Consider the following 11,965-nt stretch of genomic DNA (forward strand, 5'->3'; position numbering starts at 1 on the left):
CACATTCTGAGAGGAATGTTGGTAGGATGGGGATACACGGCACAAGCTCCAAGACACCCCCTACATCTTGGCAAGGATGCAGACATACAACGTATGTTCTTACAGCAAATGGCGATATGTGCATTCGCGTGTTCCGTGTTGGTGTTTCAATTAGTAACCAGAGTGAAAGAGATCATGTTGTTGCGGGAACAAGTTGATGTGTGGTTAGGTCGCCATGCTGCTTAAGCGAGATATCACCAGGAGAATTGCAGGGCTAAAATAATCTCCGATGCTGCGTCGTGCAATGATTAGCGAGGAGATCTCCTGAGCAGGCAAGGAACAATAATGTCTCAAGATTTGGACGATAAAGGGGGGAATTTCTTATCTTATCGGAGCGGTGATCAAGCTTAACGAAGCTCCACCTGCGCGTCAATCCTGGCCGGTCGGGAAAACAGTCTACCGGAATAGCAGCTAGAACAAAGTATCGATCTCTTCTGGGAGAGAATGAACGCAAGTTCATTGTGACAAAGATCATACCATCAAACTAGAGGTCCGTAGCAAGTAGCAACGTAAAACTCCAGCATCCAGGTCTCCGCACGCCCACCGTGCCAAGGCATCAAGGACGCAGTAGTGTCTTCATTGCCAAGGGGGCCGCCCTGAATCCAACTGGCAACCCCGGCGACTATTGGCCTCCGGGCCTGCCGATCGCAGCGTGCGATGGAGCTGGGCAGGAAGGCAGGAATCGGCAATGGGCTGTCACTCGTCCAGCAGCCAGGGGCCTGCCGATCGCAACCCCAGGGTCCCACGCCGATCCCGCCGATTGCTGTTTCGGCCTGCGTTGGCGACGCTGGCCAGCAAGTTGTTGCTGCTGCTGCTGCTGCTGCTGTTGCTTCGACTTACCAACTTGCTTTTACGTGTATAATTGTTTATTTCCAAAAATAACCGGTGGGCTAACCGTGTGCCTGCATCACATTCACCAGCGACTCACTTTGATTATGATGCCTGGTCGGAAGGAGCATCGATCGACAGCGCCGCCTCTCCCTGCCTAAATAAACGGTCGCTCCCATCCCCATCCCTCTTCGTCATCCCTACTTGACCCGTCTTTTGCTACTTTCCTCTTCCTCTCAGCCTACCCTCCTCCACGTTCTTAACATTCCAATCCTCCCTCGTGCAGGCTCAGGTATGTGCCATTTACCATTATCTTTATTTTGTCGGATGGCTTCATTGAAATATTCAGAGACTGACAAGCGACCGGTTCTCTAGTCATCAAACACGCGCCTCACCCATCATAACATAATCCCACTTCAGATCCTATTACTCTATAATCACAATGCGTTTCTTCGCTGTCGTCGCTCTCCTCGCCTCTGTGGCCGTCGCCAGACCTGCTGAGAATGGCATGCTGAACACCCAGCTGTCCTGCATTGGAGTGAGTTTAGCCACTTCCTTGATGTCATATTACAACAGCCTCTAACAAATTTCCAGCTCAACGACAGAATGTGTGTTGGCAATCTCACCAGTGGAATGGGTTGCTGCCCTCCCCTCGTCTGTGGAACCGACCAGGTAAGTCTACAACACCCAAGGCGATCCACGCAGCAACTAACAAGCATAACCCATCAGCGCTGCCACTCCGTTTAAATGTTAAACAACGGGATCTGCGAACTTAAAGTCGAGGAATTTTCAAAGCTTTAAAGATACATAATTTGCGCAGGGTGGAAGGTGTGATGTCGGATTACGCTGGCGTGGAACGGCCGGGTTCATATTGTACTTGTCGAATACGACTAATATGTGTCAATAACACTATGGCGATGCTGACCAGCTCGCTCAAAAATTGTGATGAGTAGTTAATTGGGGAGCTATACTGAAAGCCATACTAATTCTGTCCGATTACCATTAACTCTTTGATACTCCCAGATTGCTCGATCGTGGCGGTAAATCATTAGCTACGCTTAATACTGACTTACTAGGAACAAGCGACGTGCCACGATGATAGCGGTATGACGGTTTACCACGATCATTCCCTCAGCTCCACTCAAACATTTCCCGAGCTTGCGAATGACCAGTCTCTTATACGCCGTGTCTTTTTCCTCATCCAGTATTCTGATGCCAAAGAGACCGCCTATCTGCGACCATCCGAGCTCGTGACGAAATATACAATGAGTACCTACCGACTAGTACTTGTTCCTCGAACAAATCTCCGAAGAATTACCGAGTTACTCTCCGCCACACTACTCATTCTAATGTTCACCTAACATCGATATTCCTTCGTCTGATGTCAGAATCAAAGAGGCAGCGATAAGTCAATAACTTGACTTTTTCCCGGTCTTTATTTTCCTTCGAGATCGAGCGATCGGCTTCATCTTATTGAGAGGATTGAAGTTTCGATACTGGTTTTTGTTCATATATAGCAAGCTTATACAACATTGTGAGCTTCATCATAACTACAGGATGGTCCTTGGTGAGATCACATCTACAGTACTAATCTCTCGGCCAGAATTTGATTCGATTGTAACTCAATATGAGTGGCGCTCATGTTTCAGCATCTTCTTCATCATGACCCCTCAAGATACCCCTACCTATCCATCCACAAATCAAGCAAAGCCAAACCACTCCATATCCTTATCGCCATGAATCGGCACCGTATGACCCACGCCCGTCGCAAAGATGCCCTGCAGACTATCTCCCCAAATGGTCGTCTCATAATTCGTCTGTGGGGTGTTCGCCTCCGTCTTCTCCGGCGCACTATAATCATACCCAAACACGCCAGCCCACTGCTTGCACGTCTCATAGTAATTCTGCGGATACAGTGTCGTATCCACACTACCGTGGTAGATCTGCATCTTCGGTCGACTTCCCGAGTACCCTGAGTCCATTGCCTCGGCGATTTGAGCCCAGTGCTCAGGGGTGGTGATGACCTCGCCTTGTGCGCAGGTCGAATTCCATGCGTCGACTTGGTTGGAGGCCGAGTAGAAGCAGCCGGCTGAGACGCCGGAGTAGACGGTGGCGGCGGCGAAGAGTTCGGGGTAGGTGGCTGCCATTACGTTCTGTTCTTCATTAGCATATGTCCTTTATTTTGTTTTTGACTGGAAGTAGAAAAGGGGGGAAGGGTGGAATTGATACCGTCATCATAGCCCCCGAGCTCGACCCCGTAACAAACACCTTACTACTATCGGCTCCATACTTGCTAATCGTCCAGGTGACCATGTTGGCGATGGAGTTGCTATTTCCGCCCCCGTTGTGCGTCAGTGTGGCCTGAGAACTCACGTCCCAGCAGCTTCCGGAGTATGGGCTGGATGGGTAGATCACAATGAAGCCGTATTGCTCGGAGAGGGTGGCGTAAGGGCTTCCGCTGTAGTAGGCGGGGCCGCTGCCGGTGCCTATATTTTATTCAGTACTTAGGATTGTGGTCATGCATGGGTATGGTAGGGAAGGGACGTACAGTAGTGGATTGCAACCACAATACCTGGGTTCGAGGCCAGGTTGTTAGGCACGTAGATGTACATGCCTACATTGGTGGGGTTGTCGCCAAAATCGGTCACTTGCTGGAGGGAGCCTGAGCGGACATGATGGTGGCTGCTGCTGCTCTTGGCGACATGGGCAGAGATGGGGTGGATGAGGGAGGTAAAGAGCGTAGTAACCAGGAAGAGGAGGTGAGTTGATAGCATGCTGATTGATTCTGCCGCGTTAGGCAGTATGAATGGTACTAGATTGCAATCGATATGGCTTGGGTAGTAGCAATGGCACCAGAGGATCTACAGGCGATTTATAGCTCTGCAGGGAGCGGGTAAAAGGAAGCATCATGGACAAATTGCATGATGCTATAGTTGTGGAAAATATCAGGCTCAGTGGGTATTTTGTGTGATCTAGGCTCAGGAAAGAGCAGTCTAGGCTGATTTCATCTCGGTGATTAATCGGGGCTACTGTGACAGCTCTGACATGAGGAGTTTGGGATGGACGGCACGGAGGGTGCCTCCAGATAGAAAGGGTTAGAGATCGTCGTGCGGGCCGAATTCCGTAACAGATCCCGTTAGAGCCGGTGCAGGGCTGACGGTCCACTGGGCTATGGTTGATTCTTCACATTGGCGGCTAACTATCCGGAAGTGTGCGAGGCTGTAACATCAAATATCCGGTATTCAGCCGAAATGAATGCTCGGCTGCGGAATAATCTGGGGTAAAGCATGAAAAAATAGGCACATTTCCTTAGCCATATGAGCTTCTGCAGTCTGCAGTGGCAACTGTGATGGTGTGGATGATATCTGCAGTGATCACCCACCCGCGATCAGGCCAGCCATAATAGGCATAATTCTGACCCAATCTCCGTCACAGTTCGTGGCTGTTGCAAAGTATGGTGGATGGCATAGAGGGAATGAAGAGGACGCTGAGGTTGCGGTGCGGGAGGCGCTATAATAAATGGGAGCTAAGACTTAACTGATGAACATCAACGCTCAACAGCTTAAATCACTTATCACAAGGCTACTTCCATCGTAAGATATAAGGCTCTTTTTTATCTGATCCCATTTATCAGTCAACTCTTTTTCGTCAAAATACATGAAACCAAGAAGAGAGAGCAAGTAGTTTACCCTATATCCATGCAGCCTATGACCCACCTCTCTCCTTCCTCTTTTGGATTACGAAGGTCAGTACTAGTCTAAATCATCAAGTCGTGACAATTCAGTCATTGTGAAGCTAGCGACGGGCCGTGAGGAAGATAGTGGCAATATGCACCTAGAGGAGCCGGTCCTCCACTAACACTAAGAGATTTGGTATACCGATTCTCTCCAGTAACCCGCTGTCCTGTCCCCTTTTCGCTGAATAGATCTTGTCATAGTAGTGGAATTAGGCATATTGCCACACATCTGCCAAGACTTGCAGCGTCGTGCTTGCTCGCTGGGGTTGCTTAGTTTTGCAGCGGATTGTTAAGGATGCCAACGAGTCTCTCGGTCGTCAGGGCTCATTGAGTTCAACAGCAGCTTTATGATCAAACTTCTCAAGCGAGATGATCTTGGGCAAGAAGGGACTGAAGTATTTCTGTTTTGTTCAGTGGAAATACCTGACGTTGACATTTTGTTCACGAAGATCAATCCCATATCAAGCCCCCTGGAAGAGTGTAGACCAACGAAAGATAAGGTGAGACTGTCAAAGGGAATTTTTCGATTCTCGGTCTTTGATCGTCCAAACTAGGCTTATATTGTCCTCCCTACTGAATACACTGTTCTTATAGTAGCATTCGATCTCTCCTCATTGTCGTGCGATTTTAAAGTCATCACATTCATTCCTAGTATCCTCTGATATCCTACCAAGGAAACATAGATAAATGACTCTTTTAAACATGTCCACCTATCAGACAGTATACCGCCTTGTTTTTGGTTTCACTGTGCAAGTAATGACAACATCATCGAGGGTCCATGGTAACGCTTTCCACCGACGCATTCACCGGTAATCTGCAACTTCCTCAAACCAATCAAAGCTTTTGAATGTCCGAGATGTTGAAAGAATCGCCAAAATTCACTTTACTCTTCTGGCCAATAACGACGCGTCAGTCCCATATGTGGGACGCGACGAGGCAGACAGGGGGGTCCTTCCTAATCGAGCGAAATGATACCTGAGGTCTTCATAAGGACCCAGTGACATCTTCGAGTACTTGGCCCTCCTCTCAACTCTCACGCAGATAAGTCTGTCATCAGCCGACTAATGGTAGGGGATAAGAGCTTTTGTCATCACGCAAACCAACAGTTCAGTCCACATACACCAAACGAAGATGGATACGTGCGGGCTTCTACAGCTGTGCGCGAATTACTTCAGCTGGGCCGAATGGGCTCTTGAACCCAGCAAACCCGTGGGCTTTCGCCTCTGCCAGCTGGGCTCGGAACGCTCCCAGTCCCCCAAAATAGAACAGACTCGACGTTGCTTCTCCGGGTACGTTCTTCCTAAACATCCAAGACGATCCTTTGTTGAAAAGAAGCACCTTCGCTAACTTCTCGCATACCTCAGTCCATTGGCGCTCAGCGTGTTCCGTGGCTTCGATCTCACATTGCTGCCCTGTATGTCTGGTGATGTCCTCAGCCTGCCGGATCGCGTCTCGCAAAAAGCTCACTTGTATCTCCAGCAATGGAGGCACATTCCCAAACGCTACCCTCGGCCCAAGCACCGTCAGCAGGTTAGGGAACCCTGCAACTGAGCAGCCTAAATAGCAGTTTGGTCCAGTGCGCTTCCAGCGATCATACAGAGTTTCGCCCTTCTTCCGACCTTGGATGTCAATATGGGCATAGCTTGCGTCCATAGCGTCGAATCCAGTTGCGATTATAATCACGTCCAGCTCGTGGAGTCTGCCGTCCGAAGTACATATACCATCTGCGGTGACCTTGGTGATGGGGTGCTTCTTTACATCGATCGCATATACATTTTCCCGGTTGAACTGCTCATAGAATCCAGTGTCTGACAATGGCCGCCGGTTCCAGGCATCCTTTGGAGTCAAGATAGCGCGCTTTTCGGGGTCCTTCACAATCTCTGCAATCTTCCTGCGAAGGAATCGGCATACTTCTTCGTTGGCAGCTGGGTCCACAGCGACATCTGAAAATCCTGCAAGCATAAGTTGCAGGCCGTTTCCATCCTTCCAGAGTTGTTCCAGGATCTTCTCGCGCTCTTCTGATGACACGGACATGAGCGGTCTCTTGTGCTCCAGAAACCCCATTCCCATGCGGGAGGACATTAAGTCTGACCAAAGCTGTGGGAATTTCTCATTGATTGATCTTTGTTCTTCGAATGTGATCTGCTTGTCGTTCGCGGGGACAGTATATTGTGGAGTCCGAATGAACACATGAAGTGATTTGACCTTGCTAGCGATAGCAGGGACTACCTGTACCCCGCTTGAGCCAACGCCGATGAGACCAACCCGTTTGTTTTCCACTTGAATGCTCGGATCCCACGCAGATGTATGCACCATCTGGCCCTTGAAGCTTTCTAGGCCGGGAATATCGGGCATCTTGGGCTTGACGAGGACCCCAAGCGCCGTGAGGAGATATCTCACGCGATATATATCGCCGGTCTGGCATTGTATCCTCCACTCCTTCGCAGTATCATCCCATCTGGCAGCGACCATCTCCGCATTAAAGTGGATGCGCTTTCGCAGGTCATGTTTCCCGACAACATGCCTAAGGTATTCCAGAATGTCCGACTGGGTGGAATATCTTCTCACAACTGGATGGGTTTGAAGAAGTTCTTCGTCAAAGGCATAGCGATACACATGGCTCCAGCTGTCGCTCTGAGCACCGGGGTATCGATTGACATACCATGTGCCACCGACGTCACTTTTCTTCTCGATAGCCTGGACGGCCAAGCCTTCCTTGACGAGGGTGTACAGGGTATAAATGCCCGAGAAGCCCGTCCCTACCACGAGGGCATCGAGGCAGTATTCGTGGGGCATGTTGATACGGCTAGGCGTATAGTTAGTATTGACTTATGAGTAGTGGCTGCCAATCTTTCCATGAACCCGCTGGAATTGACCTGCTTATAACTCTAGCTCTCTGCTTATATCGTCCGACATTCGCAGGGGCACCCCGGCCGTGGCTCGGGATAATCACCTATGTGGCGGCACCATAACCGATCATCGCCGTCGCAGTCGCTGGCCTCGCAGGAGACATATCCTGGTTGCTGGCCTGAAGACGTAGCACGATGGCATCCCCGAGGCCTCGGTCACGGTGATCTCGGACTCTCCGTAAAAGTGCATTAATAAAGGACTGTACGGTTTTCGAACTAGCCATTAAAGAGCAGATAGTCACGCGATCGTCCCACGTCCAACTTACCACCATCAGAATCGGTCATCGTAACTGCTTTGGAATGCTTACTGCGAGTTTTGACTCCGTTTGCGGGACATAAAAGCCAAATTGCTGACTATTTCTCTGATGACACTTTCAGGCCTCCAACCAAACCTTACCCCGCTCTTTGTCCTCTCACACGGCGACACCTTTACCCTTCTTCATCAGCCGCTCGCTTTTTAAGCTTCAGAAGGGATCTCGGGATGTCCGAAACTTTTGACAAGGAATCCACTTGCCAGCTTCCGGTATGAGGGCCTACATGGGTGTATCCGGAGACTCGTCAACGACATCAAATAGGACGCCTTTGGCCGTTTGCCAGTTGTGACCTTATTCTCAGATCCTCTGTATCATCCTCCTCCTGCTTACTTTCCGATCGTGGAACCGTCGAAGTATAACTGCGTACTGCATTTGATGCATTAAGACTGTTTTTGTTCTCCGCAGAAGCCACGGTCTGAGTTGACGTTACACAGAAGGGTGTCGTAGATCCTGCCTTGACAGAAGAATCAGAGAGAGATATATCACAGCATAGTTCTAGTGTTTGTTCTTTTTTATTTTTATTTTTATTCTTTTTTTTTTTTCTTTTCGAGATTCGCTTCCACTAGTCTAGCAATGTAAAGATTATCGAGTCATAACGAGGACAAAAAAGAAAATAAAAAGAAAGAAAAGAAGAAACCAAGAAAATATAGCCACCTATTGTTCCTATTACTACACCATACCATGTTGAACCAATCCTCTCCTAATTCTAGGGTTATTATAATATACTATAATCAAAGACCGACTTCATGAAATAGAATTTTTGACACAGTAACTACAAAGATAATGTGAAGCTTGCCAAAACACTCGTCTCTGCGACATGTCGTCTCGGAAACACGCCGTGGGAGTCGTCACAGATAGAAGGCGCTTACTTAGTAGTCAGCTTCCTCGAAATGAAAGGCGAACTTTGGCTGATAACTCTCATCCTCTGAGGCCTTTGCGACTTTCTGGGATCATCATCTGTAATCAGTATATAAAATAAAACCAAAAGCCTGCAGAGTACGGAAGACAAAACTTACCACGTTCGTCTCTTTATCATCTAGTTCCCAATACTCGTCAGGTTGATCCTTGTCGCTAATCCTGAAATAGTAATAAAAAAAAATCACAAGTGAGCCAACTGAAAAGAAGGTTGCGTTGCACAGACTAGTAAGTCTATAGAAATGCTAAAAAAAAAACCTACCGGTAGAGATCTCCAAAACCAGGAATGGGAGACAATTTCCAGATACCATTCTGAAATTGGAAAGGCTGGGTAGAAAGTTGTGGCAAAGACTTGTTGTCACGAGTCAAATAGTAGGCGCCCGTCTTGATTGCTACAATATTGTCATCTTCATTCAGAACTTGAACGTCCCACTATATAGGTAGGAATAAATCCCAGGTCGTGACTATTAGCATATTACTCGTAATACTTCCAATGGTGATGTTGCTGGGGGGCGGGGTGGAATTCTTGTTTGACTAACATTCTGGGAAACATCGTCCTTGATCAGATGTCGGCTTTCGTCTGTTCTTAAAGACTCAATTTCACTCGTAGCAGGTCGAATATGGTATGTTCCAGAGTGCATGGTGGGATATATCCAAGTCTGCAATATTTTGGACAACAGGTAGAGGAAGATAATTGACTGCTCTGAAAGATTCTGTGAGAAAACATCAGGAGAGTGCGGACTGAAATATATCATATTAGACTTAGTAATAAAATAGCATAGTAGTTGCTTCTCCAAGCCTCAGACCTCATGGACTATTTTACAGGGTTGATGCATGCGGAAGTATTGCCACATCTTCAAGGGTCTAGAATTAGTCCTCTATACAGTCACATGTCATGAGTGGTAGTAATATCCTTCGTCGTGTACGGAAGAGAAGGAGGTTGCAGGGCAATTTGAGTTTCAGCATATTCTATATACTACTCAACTTTACAAGAAGCGAAAGACATTGTCATTATGTTTGGAGTGTTGGACCCAGTAGCTTACTTCCACGACCCCAGAATATCTTTCAAAGAGATCTCAACTAACTTTTTTCCTAGGATAAGAAGCATGGATGCGAGTAACTACCGTGGTAACAGGCAATGTTTATTCGAGATAAAGTTTTTTGACTAATCTCCATCTACCGCATCATTCGAACCCTCCGGATAACCAGCTGACCTCCAGAGAATCAAGATCAATCGACCTATCGATGGTACAATCTGCCGCAACCGGGCGTCACGGCTCGAAGAGAGGCTAGCCAGCCCAGCGGTCGACCTGCGTCCGAGACTTTCTCATTTTTCTTTTGTTTCCGGAGATACGGCGAGACAGTGGGTGTAGTAGTAGTTGGGTAAAATCTGGGCTTCGAGGGTGCAATAGGGGTGATGTTCAACTGCTGCAGGTCGGTGAGAAAGGAGTTGGAGTTGATAGCCCGTGGAACGAGTCATGATGCTATGAAGACATAGCGCATATATACAATGATAGACTGATCTTCACCCGTAGGTCAACCATTGACCAGTCAACTAGTAGGATAACTTGGCGATTGAGAGTAAAGATGATATTGAGGGCTGGCAGTGGGCTACATTAGTCCCCTGATATTCTTACACACAGGTCTGACTTACTCCATGCCATTTATATATTAACGGACTCCTCATAGTCCCACCTCGTGCGCAATCCCCGGCTTCCTCGTTTCCAGGATCTTCAACGTCTGATCAAACACCTTCTTCTGCACGCCTTTCCCAGCATCCGTATAGATCCATGATTCAACATCCTGGTTCGCTCCATCACTCTGAAACTCACCGTGTGAGTCAACCGGCGCCGAGGCAGCGAGCACCAACGTCCGTCCGCCGACCTCAGTGGTGCGGTCAAGGATCCGGCGCAGGATCCGCACAAGCAGAGGGGGCTGGGGCCCTCTGCGGTCAAGGTCCGATGTGCACAGGCCCGGGTTGACGAGGTTGATGATGACGGGGGGAGTTGTTGTCGTGGCGGTGGACTTGAGACGGGCGACGAGTTCGCGCGTGAAGAGGATCTCGATGAGCTTTGTAGCTTGATACCTATTTATCACTTCCTTGAGATTGGGTTCTTCTATGGGAAGGGGGATATCTACCTAGGTTGCTGGCTAAAGTCAGCCATATTGTTCAATTGCGCATACAGATCCGGGGGATTAATCTCCGGGAATGTCGTCAGACGATGGGCCTCGGAGCTAACGATGACTAGATGCGGTTGGGAATCCGGGAAGACCGTTTTGGTGTCCGTGAGCTTAGGGAGCAAGGAGAGAGCGAGCAGGAAGGTGTTCAGCACATTGACCTGCACGGTCTGTTCGTAGCCTTCGGTGAGGACCCAGTCAGCCGTGTTGATACCCGCATCCTCAACCAGGATGTCGACTCGTGGCAGCTCTGACTGGACGCGGTCTGCGAATGCGAGGGTGGACTCGGTGCTGGAGAGGTCGAGTGGCCAGACCTCGATGGCCTCGGCATCAGTCCGCTGCTGGACTGCTGTGCGGAGGATGTCCTCTTTGGCGGCCTCGCCTTTGGAGACGGTGCGTACGGCGAGGATGAGACGCGCGCAGTTGAGGCGGTAGAAGTGGCGGGCGGCTTCGAGACCGAGTCCGGTGTTGGAGCCGGTGATGATGATGGTCTGGTCGGCAAAAGATGTGGTGGGTGTTGGAGGAGTCACGAACAGCTGCGAGTGAAAGAATAGGCGCAGGCCTGCGCCGAGATTGGGGGTAATGGGGAATTCAACGGGATTGGGGGTCATGGTGGGTGATGTGATCACATCCGATCAATCGCGAGGGAAGGAGAAGTCTACCAAGGAAAAGTACTACTACATTTATATTCGAAAATTTTATCCTATAGTGTTGACAGGGACGCATATTTGAGGGCTGGGATCGAGCACCAGGACAATAAGGGCAGGCCGCAGGAAAGTCGGGGAGATGTTGCCCCGTCGGCCATCCAAATCCCTCCGTCTCCGACTGCCAGCTGTCCGTAGAATTCATGCCACTACCCAGTGCAGAGTTGGAGATATCATCATAATATTCTTGTACCTAATGCATGGTATTAGGTTGAGAAATTAGCCATACAAGTAGCTATTAAGTATAGGTACACTGAGTTATATTATATACTAATATTTTATTTAATATAAATACAACTATTTAACAATATTCCAAGACTACTATGTTAGTACACCCCCCCC

General features: G+C 48.7%; 4 protein-coding genes across 4 annotated transcripts; 1 reads left to right on the forward strand and 3 right to left on the reverse strand.

Moving 5' to 3' along the window:
• Window positions 1–856: 856 nt before the first annotated feature.
• ASPBRDRAFT_47834 (uncharacterized protein) lies at window positions 857–1,986 on the forward strand. Its single transcript, XM_067625957.1, has 4 exons — window positions 857–1,159; window positions 1,243–1,405; window positions 1,462–1,539; window positions 1,597–1,986. Exons 2-4 carry the CDS (start codon window positions 1,310–1,312, stop codon window positions 1,612–1,614), a joined length of 192 nt encoding a protein of 63 aa, XP_067474550.1. The 5' UTR covers window positions 857–1,159; window positions 1,243–1,309; the 3' UTR covers window positions 1,615–1,986.
• A 581-nt stretch (window positions 1,987–2,567) lies between these two features.
• axeA (putative acetyl xylan esterase) lies at window positions 2,568–3,641 on the reverse strand (the record flags this gene model as incomplete). The annotated part of the gene is made up of 4 exons (XM_067627971.1): window positions 2,568–3,020; window positions 3,097–3,353; window positions 3,416–3,529; window positions 3,554–3,641. The coding sequence occupies 4 exons, from the start codon at window positions 3,639–3,641 to the stop codon at window positions 2,568–2,570; spliced, it is 912 nt and encodes a 303-aa protein (XP_067474551.1).
• A 2,111-nt stretch (window positions 3,642–5,752) lies between these two features.
• ASPBRDRAFT_136090 (flavin-containing monooxygenase) lies at window positions 5,753–7,399 on the reverse strand (the record flags this gene model as incomplete). Its single annotated transcript, XM_067618762.1, has 1 exon — window positions 5,753–7,399. The coding sequence occupies one exon, from the start codon at window positions 7,397–7,399 to the stop codon at window positions 5,753–5,755; it is 1,647 nt and encodes a 548-aa protein (XP_067474552.1).
• Window positions 7,400–10,396: 2,997 nt separating this feature from the next.
• Window positions 10,397–11,048, reverse strand: ASPBRDRAFT_78447 (uncharacterized protein). The gene is made up of 2 exons (XM_067629415.1): window positions 10,881–11,048; window positions 10,397–10,827 (listed from the first exon to the last, which is right to left on the reverse strand). The coding sequence occupies exons 1-2, from the start codon at window positions 10,904–10,906 to the stop codon at window positions 10,425–10,427; spliced, it is 429 nt and encodes a 142-aa protein (XP_067474553.1). The 5' UTR covers window positions 10,907–11,048; the 3' UTR covers window positions 10,397–10,424.
• Window positions 11,049–11,965: the final 917 nt, after the last annotated feature.

Source organism: Aspergillus brasiliensis, assembly GCF_001889945.1.
Source record: "Aspergillus brasiliensis CBS 101740 unplaced genomic scaffold ASPBRscaffold_16, whole genome shotgun sequence".
Classification (NCBI taxonomy): domain Eukaryota; kingdom Fungi; phylum Ascomycota; class Eurotiomycetes; order Eurotiales; family Aspergillaceae; genus Aspergillus; species Aspergillus brasiliensis.

What these genes read in the sequence shown, in the direction of transcription:
- ASPBRDRAFT_78447 (XM_067629415.1), bottom strand. Translation starts at nt 10,906, where the DNA reads ATGGCTGACTTTAGCCAGCAACCTAG. An exon ending in GACTTTAGCCAGCAACCTAG is followed by an intron (nt 10,828 to 10,880) that starts GTAGATATCCCC and finishes AGTGATAAATAG; the next exon opens with GTATCAAGCTACAAAGCTCA.
- ASPBRDRAFT_47834 (XM_067625957.1), top strand. Translation starts at nt 1,310, where the DNA reads ATGCGTTTCTTCGCTGTCGTCGCTCTCCTCGCCTCTGTGGCCGTCGCC. An exon ending in CCCAGCTGTCCTGCATTGGA is followed by an intron (nt 1,406 to 1,461) that starts GTGAGTTTAGCC and finishes ACAAATTTCCAG; the next exon opens with CTCAACGACAGAATGTGTGT.